At 39.2% G+C, this 12,500-nt stretch overlaps 2 protein-coding genes across 2 annotated transcripts in view; both read left to right on the forward strand.

Moving 5' to 3' along the window:
- Nucleotides 1-606: 606 nt before the first annotated feature.
- Nucleotides 607-5,812, forward strand: LOC119578748 (aldo-keto reductase family 1 member B1-like). Its single transcript, XM_037926363.1, has 10 exons — nt 607-663; nt 1,408-1,480; nt 1,778-1,945; nt 2,266-2,382; nt 3,102-3,185; nt 3,465-3,581; nt 4,289-4,416; nt 4,656-4,812; nt 5,242-5,339; nt 5,570-5,812. The coding sequence occupies exons 2-10, from the start codon at nt 1,415-1,417 to the stop codon at nt 5,598-5,600; spliced, it is 966 nt and encodes a 321-aa protein (XP_037782291.1). The 5' UTR covers nt 607-663; nt 1,408-1,414; the 3' UTR covers nt 5,601-5,812.
- Nucleotides 5,813-7,910: 2,098 nt separating this feature from the next.
- The window catches only part of LOC119578749 (aldo/keto reductase slr0942-like), a 5,011-nt gene continuing 421 nt past the window's right edge, over nt 7,911-12,500 (forward strand). The window contains 10 exon segments of the mRNA XM_037926365.1: nt 7,911-8,010; nt 8,752-8,899; nt 8,902-8,912; nt 9,177-9,293; nt 9,519-9,539; nt 9,541-9,603; nt 10,069-10,185; nt 11,077-11,204; nt 11,330-11,489; nt 11,678-11,763. Of these exon segments, the coding sequence (XP_037782293.1) occupies nt 7,945-8,010; nt 8,752-8,899; nt 8,902-8,912; nt 9,177-9,293; nt 9,519-9,539; nt 9,541-9,603; nt 10,069-10,185; nt 11,077-11,204; nt 11,330-11,489; nt 11,678-11,763 (917 nt within the window). The 5' untranslated portion in view covers nt 7,911-7,944.

Below are 12,500 nucleotides of genomic sequence, written 5' to 3' on the forward strand. Positions count from 1 at the left end.
TATTGTAACGCTGAATACACTGCCTTGTGCCCTGTAACATAATTCTTTCTAATTCATCCCTTGTTCTTCATAGGTTGTCAGCGAATATGGTTTGTATGTGCTTGTTTACATTACATGGGAAAGAAATCCATTCAATCAGAGGAGTTTATGTGCTCGCAAAAACAAAGGAACTATTTTCAATTGTTCTTTGACTGACATTAACCCAGATTTCAGAACATTGATAATACAAGATAAAATTCATATCCATATTTCCGATAAAAAAATGAAGTAGAGGTCCCTATAAACCTAACTCGTTATCAGACCTCGGCCGAGAGACCATGCAGCCTCACTCTGAGTCGCTGTGTTGACATACTCACTGCTGAGTCACCTGCGGCGTCGGATGAGCTTTTTGCGTTACTGCTTCGATCCCTATAACTTCGTATGCTGAGTTGTATTTAAAAGTACGTGCTCGCAATTTCGTTTTAGTTGTGGAAGATATCGAATCCAACGTATCGAATTCCGTTGTAATGTTTTAATTAGCTTTACTTATGTGTTAAAAAATCGTACGCACCGGAAGGGTAGCAAGTAACAGATCAAGGACACAAGCGGATAAAAGAAGGAGACAGACGGCACTGTAATCAGTCGAGGTTCGTCCACTGCACAGGAAAGGTGTTCTGCCACAAGGTAGGGGTGCTTGGTAGGGTTTTGTGCCACGTCCAGTAGTGCTAAGTAGAGTGTGTACAGAATAGAAGTATTAAACAGGGTCTTCTGTTTAATACTTTATATATAATGCACACACACAAACACACACACACACACACACACACACACACACACACACACACACACACACACACATATATGTATATTTATTTATGTATATATGTATATATACATATATATACATATACTCACCCCCCCATATATATATATATATACATACATATATATATATATATATATATATATATATATATATATATATACATACATACATACATACATTTATATTTGTAAGTATTTTTTTCTTTCTTTTTCTCTTTTTCTTTCTTTTCTTTTCTTTTCTTTCAGTATGAGACCAAACTGTTCGTTCAGCGCCCGAAATAAATGTAGCGTTAATCCGCTAATCAGTCAATACACGTTTCCTGGTGTTCATTATTCGTTCGCCTCGAGGGAATGACTAAACAAGAGGTGTTGAGAGAAATAAATCTTGGAGACCTTGCCTATTCCTACGTCCTATCTATTCTTACCTTTAGCTTCCCATGTATTTCGTTGCTCTTTGACTGTGTCTATTAAGTCTATGCAGTGTTTATCAGCATATAATCAAGAATGGCGTATATATGTTTAAGAACTGTCTTTCGCCGTTCTTCTTCAGCTCTGCGTTTGAAGTTGTCTTTCTTTATAACGTTCAATCGCCTTCTTTTACAGCACAACAATGGAAAAGACAGTCACACTGCATTGCGGAGGTCGCATGCCTCTGATCGGGCTGGGATGCTGGCAGGTATGTTGCGGACTCATCTCATTTGTTGTATATGCCTTTGTCACCCATTAACGAATATCGGTATCAGCTTGAAAGGAGAGACTTCCTTTTTCACTCAGTTAAAGCCTTTTACTTTAGGCAGAATAAAATTAAGAATACAACTTATTACATCCACTTACATGACCTCAAAGCAACTCACGCTCTTCCCCTCCCCGCAGTCCCCACCCGGAATACATACATGTGGTCAAAGAGTCTAAGAGTGATTAATATCTTTAGTATCAGGAGAGACTGACAGCCTCCCCCCTTCCTCCCCCGCAGTCCCCCCCGGAGCAGGTAACGCAGGCGGTGGAGGCGGCGCTGGACGCCGGCTACCGCCACATCGACACCGCCTACAACTACCTCAACGAGGAGGCCGTCGGCGCCGGCATCCGGAACTGGCTCGAGAAGACAGGCAAGAGCAGGGGCGAGATCTTCGTCGTGACCAAGGTGAGGGAGGCGGCCAAGGGGCAGGGAGTGAGGGGGGTTGGGTTCAAGGGCATGAGACTGGATACAGGAAGGGCACTGAGGGGTCGGAGGAATGCACAGCAGTGAATTAGGAAAGTAGAATGATCTGACGCAGCCTGAGGACGAGGCGATAATGTAAGTCGTTTAGATATTCTGCTACCTGATAAATTACCTCTACTATTCTTGATGCTTGTTATCAGTGATGTGAAACTGTACTGATAGAGGAACATAAATTAAAATATATCAGTATACCCCAACATTTCCATTTTTAAAGACATCATTATTCCTTTCCCCACCCACAGCTGCCCATGATCGGCATGAACGAAGGAGGCGTGGAGAAGTTCCTGAAGAAGTCCCTGGAGAAGTTGCAGCTGGGCTACGTGGACCTCTACCTCGTCCACGGGCCCTTCGGCATGATTGTAAGGCGCCGTGATTTTCTGGGTCATTTCTCTGATTCCATTTGGACACTTGTCAATTCCTCTTTCCATTTAGGATATATCTTTTAACGTTTCTTTTTATTTTAATATTTCTGGACAATTTGTTTGGCTCTATTTGGACTCTTTAGTGACTCCCTTTTGCATTTAGGATTTCTAAAAAGGAAAACAAAATTTATTTGACTTTGAATTCTCATTCTGTTTTCCTTTTTCCATTGACAGTCTTCTTAAAACAATTTCTCTGACTTTATTTTGATGTTCTATCAATTTCTCTTTTCGTACAGAATCTTTTGGAAAACACACCTTTGAATCGATTTGACCTCCTATAAATACCTATCATAATTTACAAATGAACCGTATTCATATTGACAGATGTAGAAAAGGTATGAATAAGAATGAATATCTTCTCAAACAAGAAATGTATTTGACCGGTTTCGATTGTGTCTTCGTCAGAAATACATGATTTTCTGACGAAGACACAATCGAAACCGGTCAAATGCATCTCTTGTATTGTGAAGATATTCATTCTCATTCATACCTTTTCTATAATTTACCATCTTAAAAAAAAAAAAAAATTACTTCCTCTGAAATCCTATCAATTCCTATTTACTCTTAGGATCGCGTTGCCAATAACCAAAAAAAAAAAGGTAAATAGAAAATTTAAAATGAAATAAACAGACCAGAACTGAAAATGATCTCTTCAGGGCAAACACGACAACGATGTCTTCCCGGTGGTCGATGGGAAGCTGAACGTGGATTTCGGAACAGACCTTATTGCCGTCTGGAAGGTGTGTCCTTCTCCCTCTCGCTTCTGTTGTAGTGTTATTTTTTTATTAATTAAAGTAGGCATGTGATATAATGATACACACACATACACAAACACACACACACATATATATACATACACACATATACACACAAACACACACACACATACATGCACATATGTGTATGTATTCATGCAAGTATGCATGTATCTATCTATCTACATATATCTTTGTGAGTGTGTGATGAACCAAGCAAATATGATCAAGTAATTATACACTAAATAGTAATTCTCCTTCAAGGAAATGGAGAAGATGAAGACGCTCGGCCTGGCGAAGTCCATCGGCGTCTCCAACTTCTCCATCAAGCAGCTGAGGAAGATCTGCGCCGTTGCTAAGATTCCTCCGTCCGTGCAGCAGGTGAGGCAGAGGCGGAAACAAGGAGGAAATACAAGGTTATGGGTGACAAGGTGATAGACGCTACAGGGAATCCGTGTTTTTATTCTTCCAGCTTTTTTTCCCCAGGTTCTGTTACTTGATTTATATGATCGTCTGTTCCCCTAAACAGGTGTTTGTCTCGTTGACTTGTTTTATATATTGAATGCGTATGTCTGGAAATTGTGCTCGGTTATTTACGAGATCCGTACATAACCGAGATCTGTTTACACAATATATCGGTACATATCAGCGTGTCATTTAATGTATGCATAGATATGTACATCACTGTATGTATATCAGATATGTACCTGTAATATATCGACATATATTTTCTTATATACCAATCCATCTATCCACCAACTTAAACGAATGAATAAATAAATAAATAAATATGTATATGTATATGTGTTTGTGTATGTGTGTGTTCTGGGCAGTGGTTTCCGTAGAAGGCGGTAATCAATGCAAGTGGTAGCTCACGGCAGATGCAGAATATGTCTTTCGGAAGTTTAGTTCTACTGAACAAACGGGCGAGATAGCATTCTTAGTTAGAAGGAACTGCGAGAAAAACAAACAAACTTAGGGGCCTTTGCTTACTTTATTTAGTCTGACCACATCCCAAACAGGCTTGTTTGGGATGCCACGTCTGATCACTCTATTTCACGAATAAAAATATCTATGTTCTCCCGCAGGTTGAGTTGCACGCTCACTTCCAGCAGCACGACATGCAGGAGTTCTGCAAGAGCCACAACATCGCCATCACCGCCTACGCCCCCCTGGGCTCCCCCGGCCGGCAGAGCATTCCTACGCAGAGCGGCGGGTGAGTTTCTTTTTCTTTGTCTCGCTTAAAAATGCTGAAAGGTTGTAATACTTGTGTAGAGAGAAGAAAATGAAAGAATTATCTATTTATTTATTTTTTTGTCTTGTAAAGCTGAAATATCAATGATAAGCTCTGAAAAAAGGGAAATAACCAAAGGAAAACGACTTTCTATGCAACACTCAGCGCCGTTATATCTGTGTTATTCATTTTATTCCGTTTTTTTTTCTCATCTCCTTCAGCTATATACCGACGCTGCTGGAGGACCCCGTGGTGCAGCTGGTGGCGGAGAGGCACGGCGTGACGACGGCGCAGGTCCTCCTCCGCTTCCTGGTCCAGCAGGGCGTCATCGCCATCCCCAAGTCCGTCACGCCCTCGCGCATCGCCGCCAACAACGACGTGAGTCCAAAGGCCAGGGGTTTGCAGGCTCACAATAAGCTGGTGTTGGTCTATAAACCGCCGTTTATGCAACTGCGAACGGTGTAATGTAGTAGACATGCAATGTCAACGCAACATCCACATATGAACGTTAATACTCCCCCCAAACATATATTACTGCATATATCCTCTATTACTCAGTTCCTATACACCCACAAACATATCTCCCTCATCACTCATATCTGCTTCATTTAATAATACTTGCTCACTCGTCCACCAGGCATTTGTGATTTATTTCTTATGACTTTTCTTGTAATAAAGAAACTTTTTTTTTATATGTTTGTATGAGCATAAGGATTCTGGCCAAATCTGTTTCTTTGTTTTTTAAAAATGACTTATTTCGTTCCGTCATCATTATGTAATATTTACCTGAAATATCTTGTCCACCAGGTCTGGAACTTCGCGCTGACGGACACCGAGATGGCCGCCCTCAGGAGCCTTGACAAAGGGCCCTCCGGTCGCTCCTTCGTCTTCGCCAACCGCCCTGGGTGAGTCGCGAAGCAATTGCGTCATATCTTTGTGACAGATTACTCTTAATTTGCATAAGAAGAGTTTTAGGTAGGCAGAGGGAGAGAAGATGGCTCTACGTATGTATAACTGGCTGTTTGAATGTTGATTTTTTTTTATTATACCTAAATGTTTTGTACAGTAGTTCAGGTTATGCGATATTATGATATAGATATGATATGTTATTAAGTAACTTACTATTCACTTCCAGGTTGGCAGATCACCCGGAATGTCACCATTAGAAATGTCCGAATGGCTGCAGTCGTCAGTTCAGACTGCCTGTCAAAATATAAAGAATTTTGTCATCATTCCACTCACCTCTTCATTCGCTGCCCTCGCACGCGCCTGCCGTTTTTGATTATTAAGAAGAAAACATGTGCCAGTACCAATATCTATACACACATGCATGCATACGTGTATACATACAATCATATACACATACATACATATACTCATATATGTATGTTAATATATGTATGTATGTATATATATATGTATGTATATATGTATATATACATATACATATGCATACATATATCATGCATATATAAATGCATACTGTACGTACGTACATTTGTATATAGAAACATATGTAAAACACCACACACACACACACACACACACTGTGTACTATAAGTATAGTTATGAAAGATATTTTCACTTCATCTAAAGTCAATAAAATATAAATGTGACATATCCATTTCATATGCTCTGAGAATACACAAAGAAATAAAATATTTTCAAAAAATTGTTTTTTTCTAGCTAAAGATAACGATTTACCACGTAGATAATCCCATTCTGTTTCAGCAGTGTAAATATTAGACAGAAAACAGCACATTGCATGCGAAGATTGTAGGGATCGTAACGATAAAGCAACCGCGGGATGACAGTGATATTGCAAAAGATGAGTTCGTTTTTTTTTATTGTCTGGGAAATGACGAGTAAAGGTAACCATAAAAATAATCAAGGGGACTTTTATTTGTATAATAGTTCAGAGAATATTCAAGAAGTTCAAGTACGAGGAAAGGTAAGTGTTCGGATGTTGGAATTTTGTTTTACACTTGTGGACGTTCTGTGTCTCTTTGATATATGTATTTTCAATATAAAAACAGATTTCAGATAAATACTTAATTATCTATAAATATGATTGAAAATAGTCTTCGCCATTATCGTCATCAAGATTATTATAAATCTGTACGTATACATCCATATATATTCTGCAAGTGCATATATATATATATTATATATATAATGATATATATATATATATATATATATATATATATATAATATCATATACATGTATTATATATATAATATATATATATATATATATATATATATATATATATATATATATATATCAATATATATGATATATATGTATATATGTATATTATATTTGTATATATATATAGTACTAGATAAAATGTCAAGCACTTAATCTGATGTTAAATATACCATTTATTCTTATCTATTCCCATAAGTACATCCACTTGAAGTCATAAAAAATATTTCTTTAAAGATACAAAATCTTCTATCGTTTGTTGACATAATATCAGTATCAACATTAATTGTTATTGTATATACAAGATGTTATATTCTACCTAGTACTCTGCTTTCCGTAAGATTGTTTAAAATATCATTTCACAAAGGAATCCAGAGAATGCGCGTAAATCTCAAGAGATGATCAATAAGGAGTTAAGAGAGATGAGTAATATAAGAAGAGAAGATGAGAAATATATCAAAAAGAGAGAGAGAATGAGATAGTAAAGAATTAAAGATAGATAAAGATAGGGCTAGAAAAGACGAGTCTGAACCAGTGGCGTCAGTATGGGAGGTAGGTGTTTGTATGAGTAAGGAGGTATGAAAGTAAAACTTAATCTGTGTAAATGAATGAATTATCTTCTTTAAATAGTTAAACAATGAAGCTAAAAAAAAGGTACTTACACATTCCCGTCAACATTGGCTAGTATTGTTCTGTTCGTATATTTCCAGTAATTATTCTAATTTTCAATGAAATTTTCATCCATTATAATTAAAGTTGATAAATGACTATGGTTTCGTTGGTGTATAAAAAGCAATAATAATGCGTGTAGGTATCACACATTTGGTGAAATCAAAATACGATGAAATACACTATTGTACTTCTGTGTCGTGGGATGGATGCGATATAAAACCTTCCTTTTGGAAAAAATATCGATACTGTTCTATGGTCATGAAATACTTTTTTTTATAGAATGCCAAGACAAAATATAATGCATAACAATTAATCCACAGACAGTGAAAGTAAGAATGACACTGCGCATGCCACAGATAACTCGTGAAGAGAAAATGACAGAGATTATATCTTTGTATGCAGACTTGGCTCTTTCGTTACTGATAAGTTATCTCCGGATTCCCATTACTCTTTCTATAACAAATTCATTTAAGAGTGAATTTGAAATTGAAAAGTTGACCGGAAGCGAAAGAAGTATAAAGAAAAGGAAAAGAGAAATATAGGGAGAAATATATACGTAGTCATCAGTCTAGTCATATAAGTATTCTGTTTCTAATAACATTCATCCATTCATTTCTTCAGCAGACATGAGTAAGGCAGTCACTCTGAACTGTGGAGGTCACATACCTCTCGTTGGACTCGGCTGTTGGGAGGTCGGTGCCACATTTACCTAGTCCTTTAAATATTCAATCTTGCCTTATTTTTCCCTTGAATTTAAGCATTAAGCTAACATCTTAAGCTGTTTTGCTAGCTGGATCAAGTAGTTTCCAGAAACATTAGCTTGATTATCTGGATGTTCCTCCTTTTCGATTTTACTTCTCTGGTATGACATGATCTCTCACGTAGGCTCTTGAACACTCTTCTTGCTGTATAAAACTTGCCGTAATCAGGCGTAGCTATGAATTAACAGTCTATTGCACTGTGCCGTATCACTTTTGGTAAATCTGTTCGTTGGCAGTGCGAGGCTCCTTTGACCTTGCTGCCAGCAAATGGGTAATCCCCATTCAGTCAAGGCGTCAGCTTTGAGGAGAAAGGAGATTTTGACGTAATTCACGCTTCCCCCATCTACTTATAATGCCTAAGAGCGATTCTGATCCTTCACCATCTTCCCCTGCAAATCATTCACGAGTTTCAGCACTAAGAGTAGATTTCAAATATATTATATATATATATATATATATATATATATATATATATATATATATATATATATGGATGAGTAGAGTAGAGCATGTTGATTAGTTCCTGTAGGATTTCAATGTTGACTCATCTTTCATGAAACATATTTTGTTGATATTGTTTTCTCAGTACCAGCTTCATTTAACTAAGTCAAAGAGTTCATAAGTGCTTCATGTCCTTCAGTCGCAAAAGAGATTAGCCTTCCTCCCCCGCAGTCCCCCCCAGAGCAGGTGACGCAGGCGGTGGAGGCGGCGCTGGACGCCGGCTACCGCCACATCGACATCGCCTACAACTACCTCAACGGGGAGGCCGTCGGCGCCGGCATCCGAAACTGGCTCGAGAAGACAGGCAGGGGCGAGATCTTCTCGTGACCAAGGTGAGGGAGGCGGGCAAGGGGCAGGGAATGAGGGGAAGGAGTGAGTGTAAGTCGAATGAAATTATGTTAAAGAATTCAGGAGAAAATATCAGAGAACCGACACGTAAAACTTTGAGTTAGGAAGGAAGAGTCAAGAATTCAACACTAAACAAAGCACATGCCAAAAAAAAAGAAAAAGACAAGCATCAGACAATATAAAACCCCAAAAATAGTTATAGAAAAGAAAATCATAACATTTGCCTTTCATGACCCCATCAATCGCAGCTGCCCATGATCGGCATGTACGAAGGAGGCGTGGAGAAGTTCCTGAAGAAGTCCCTGGAGAAGTTGCAGCTGGGCTACGTGGACCTCTACCTCGTCCATCTCCCCATCGGCATGAAAGTGAGGAACCCATAACATAATTTAGAAGCTTTTCCTTAATCTCTCATCTCTTTAACTCGTGACCTTTGGTGGTTAGTGAGTCAGTGAGCTCCGTACAATGAGATATATGACTTTTTTTCATAATGAAACACTACCACGATTTAAACTATAGTGTCTCATGTATTTTATTTTTTTCTATAGACGTTATTAGATTTGTGATTTAGTTCATCAACCTGTTCTTTTTAGGGTAAGGATGATGACGACATCTTTCCCAATGGTCGATGGGCAGCTCAGCGTGGACTTTGGTACCGACCTCATCGCTGTGTGGAGGGTATGGCGTTTCCCTTGTAAATGTTACAACTGACAAAATTAGCTGATATCTCGTATGTACAGATATTTGTGTGGGATTGTACTTCTCTCTCTCTTATTCTGTGTATCATTTTCTTTCTGTTCCTCTTGTGTGTGTGTGTGTGTGTGTGTGTGTGTGTGTGTGTGTGTGCGTGTGTGTGTGTGTTGTGTGTGTGTGTGTGACTGAGAATAAGAAGTGCTTTACTCCTTCAAGGAAATGGAGATGTGTGTGCGTATGAGTACTTGTATATATGCATGTACGTATATATTTATGTATATGTATGCATGTATTAATGTATACTTTCGTGTGTCCTTTTATGTTTGTACGTATGTCTTTATGTATGTATGTATGCATGTAATAATGTATCCATATATTTGTGAATATGTTATATACCTAAGCAATCATAAATCACCCAAACTCCAACATCAAGTGTAATCCTCCCTCAAGGAAATGGAGAAGATGAAGATGCTGGGCCTGACAAGATCCATCGGCGTCTCCAACTTCTCCATCAAGCAGCTCAGGAAAATCTGCGCCGTTGCTAAGATTCCTCCGTCCGTGCAGCAGGTGAGGAACGGGGGGAATCTGTGAGTCATTTCGTGTTTAGATTTTTACTTCTGTTTCAGGACCGTGTTTACAAATATCTATTTATTTATCAATTTATCTGTCCAGCTACTCCCTTCTCGCTCTCTCTCTCTCTCTCTCCTATATATATATATATATATTTGTGTGTGTGTGTGTGTGTGTGTGTGTGTGTGTGTGTGTGTGTGTGTGTGTGTGTGTGTGTGTGCGTGTGTGTGTGTGGTGTGTGTAGATATATATATATATATATATATATATATATATATATATATATATATATATATAGTATCACATACTAACCGACACATACACACACCACACACACACACACACACACACACACACACACACACACACACACAACACACACATTATATATATATATATATATATATATATATATATATATATATATATATATATATTATGTGTTGTGTGTGTGTGTGTGTGTGTGTGTGTGTGTGATGTGTGGTGTGTCTGTGTGTGTGTGTGTGTATGTGTATGTACAACACACACACATATATATATATATATGTGTATATGTACATGAATATGACTATATATATATAAAGTGTCTTTAATCATTTTTGCGTTGAATATTGCTAATGGTACAGCAGGAGCTTGGGGACATCTTTTAAGCATCTGAGATAGGCTTGCTTTTAAGTATATAAAATCTATAATAAGAATAGAACAATTCTCTCTCTCTCTCTCTCTCTCTCTCACACATATATGTATATGTATACATGCACACACACACACACACACACACACACACACACACACACACACACACACACACACACACACACACACACACACACCACACACACACACACATATGTGATTAATTACTAATCACCTTCCTCAATTCCGCAGGTTGAGTTGCACGCTCACTTTCAGCAGCACGACATGCAGGAGTTCTGCAAGAGCCGCAACATCGCCATCACCGCCTACGCCCCCCTGGGCTCCCCCGGCCGGAAGCAGATGACTCGGCTGAGGTTCAGGTGAGGTTTCCATTTCATCCTCTGGGAATGTATCCAAGACACTCGAGACTATAACCGAGACACACGCAACAATGCTGTTAATGCAACCGGATTCTGAAGCTGGCAACTCGTTTCTGTCTCCGCAGCCACGCGGTGCCGGAGGTGCTGGAGGACCCCGTGGTGCGGCTGGTGGCGGAGAGGCAGGGCGTGACGGCGGCGCAGGTCCTCCTCCGCTTCCTGGTCCAGCAGGGCCTCATCGCCATCCCCAAGTCCGTCACGCCCTCGCGCATCGCCGCCAACAACGACGTGAGTCCAGTGGCCAGAGGTTTAGTCGCACAATAAGTAATTATTATGCATATACTGTCGGTACACAATTACGCAGACACAGCAGACCTGTTCTCCTAAAAGAAAAAAAAGTTCACACACTAATCAATCCAATGTCTCTGGTGGTACGTTTCCCCTCGACTAATAATACGAGTTCGTCCGGCCAACAGGTCTGGAACTTCGCCCTGACGGACACCGAGATGGCCGCCCTCAGGAGCCTCGACAAAGGGCCCTCCGGTCGCTCCTTCTTGTTTGGGTGAGTCACAGATCACTGATGCTGATAATCCACTATTTTCTCTTAACATATCGAAGAAAACAAGCGATCTGATTGATATTAACGACTGATGGCTAACGAACAGACAAACAATAAAAAAAACATTAAGTAATAGTGTCAGTACTTAGAGACAGACTATCTTGGACATAACAAATGATTATTTCTGGCAGCGCCTTCTAAATATTAATCGAAAAACGACTATAGGGAGTTCAATGTAATAATGCAAAAGACATACGAACAATGGCAGAGGATGCTTCAGATGGGCCGGGGCCTGAATGCGCAAGAAGTCACCAAGCACCGAAGACACGAGACCGCAATGCAGGCAGTTAGGGGAAGGGAAAGCTCTGCCTCTGGGGACTCTTTTGCGTTTCAGAAGCATTTTCCAATAATTTTCGTAAAACTGTGGCTCTTCAATTTATCTCATTGTATGATTAATGCTGTATACTTGCAACTGACTCTCGGTCAGATGTTATTCAACACACAAGATACGTGTCTGGGCATTACGCATAGGCCTGCTTGTAGTGACTTGAGTTGCCGAATTAGACGATAAGTAAGAGTTTATGTGAAGTACAGTAGGCTGCTTATTCTTGGCCCATTAGACTATCTCGAAATCTTACAAGAAATTCTATGAACAGAAAACTCCAAACAACATTTTTAAAATCTGATTCATCATAACCGTATTTACTTATTTCTTTATATCGTATGTGTGCTGGTGAGAC

This window comes from Penaeus monodon, chromosome 11, assembly GCF_015228065.2.
Source record: "Penaeus monodon isolate SGIC_2016 chromosome 11, NSTDA_Pmon_1, whole genome shotgun sequence".
Lineage (NCBI taxonomy): Eukaryota > Metazoa > Arthropoda > Malacostraca > Decapoda > Penaeidae > Penaeus > Penaeus monodon.

What these genes read in the sequence shown, in the direction of transcription:
- LOC119578748 (XM_037926363.1), top strand. Translation starts at nt 1,415, where the DNA reads ATGGAAAAGACAGTCACACTGCATTGCGGAGGTCGCATGCCTCTGATC. An exon ending in ACGGGCCCTTCGGCATGATT is followed by an intron (nt 2,383 to 3,101) that starts GTAAGGCGCCGT and finishes TGATCTCTTCAG; the next exon opens with GGCAAACACGACAACGATGT. An exon ending in TTCCTCCGTCCGTGCAGCAG is followed by an intron (nt 3,582 to 4,288) that starts GTGAGGCAGAGG and finishes GTTCTCCCGCAG; the next exon opens with GTTGAGTTGCACGCTCACTT.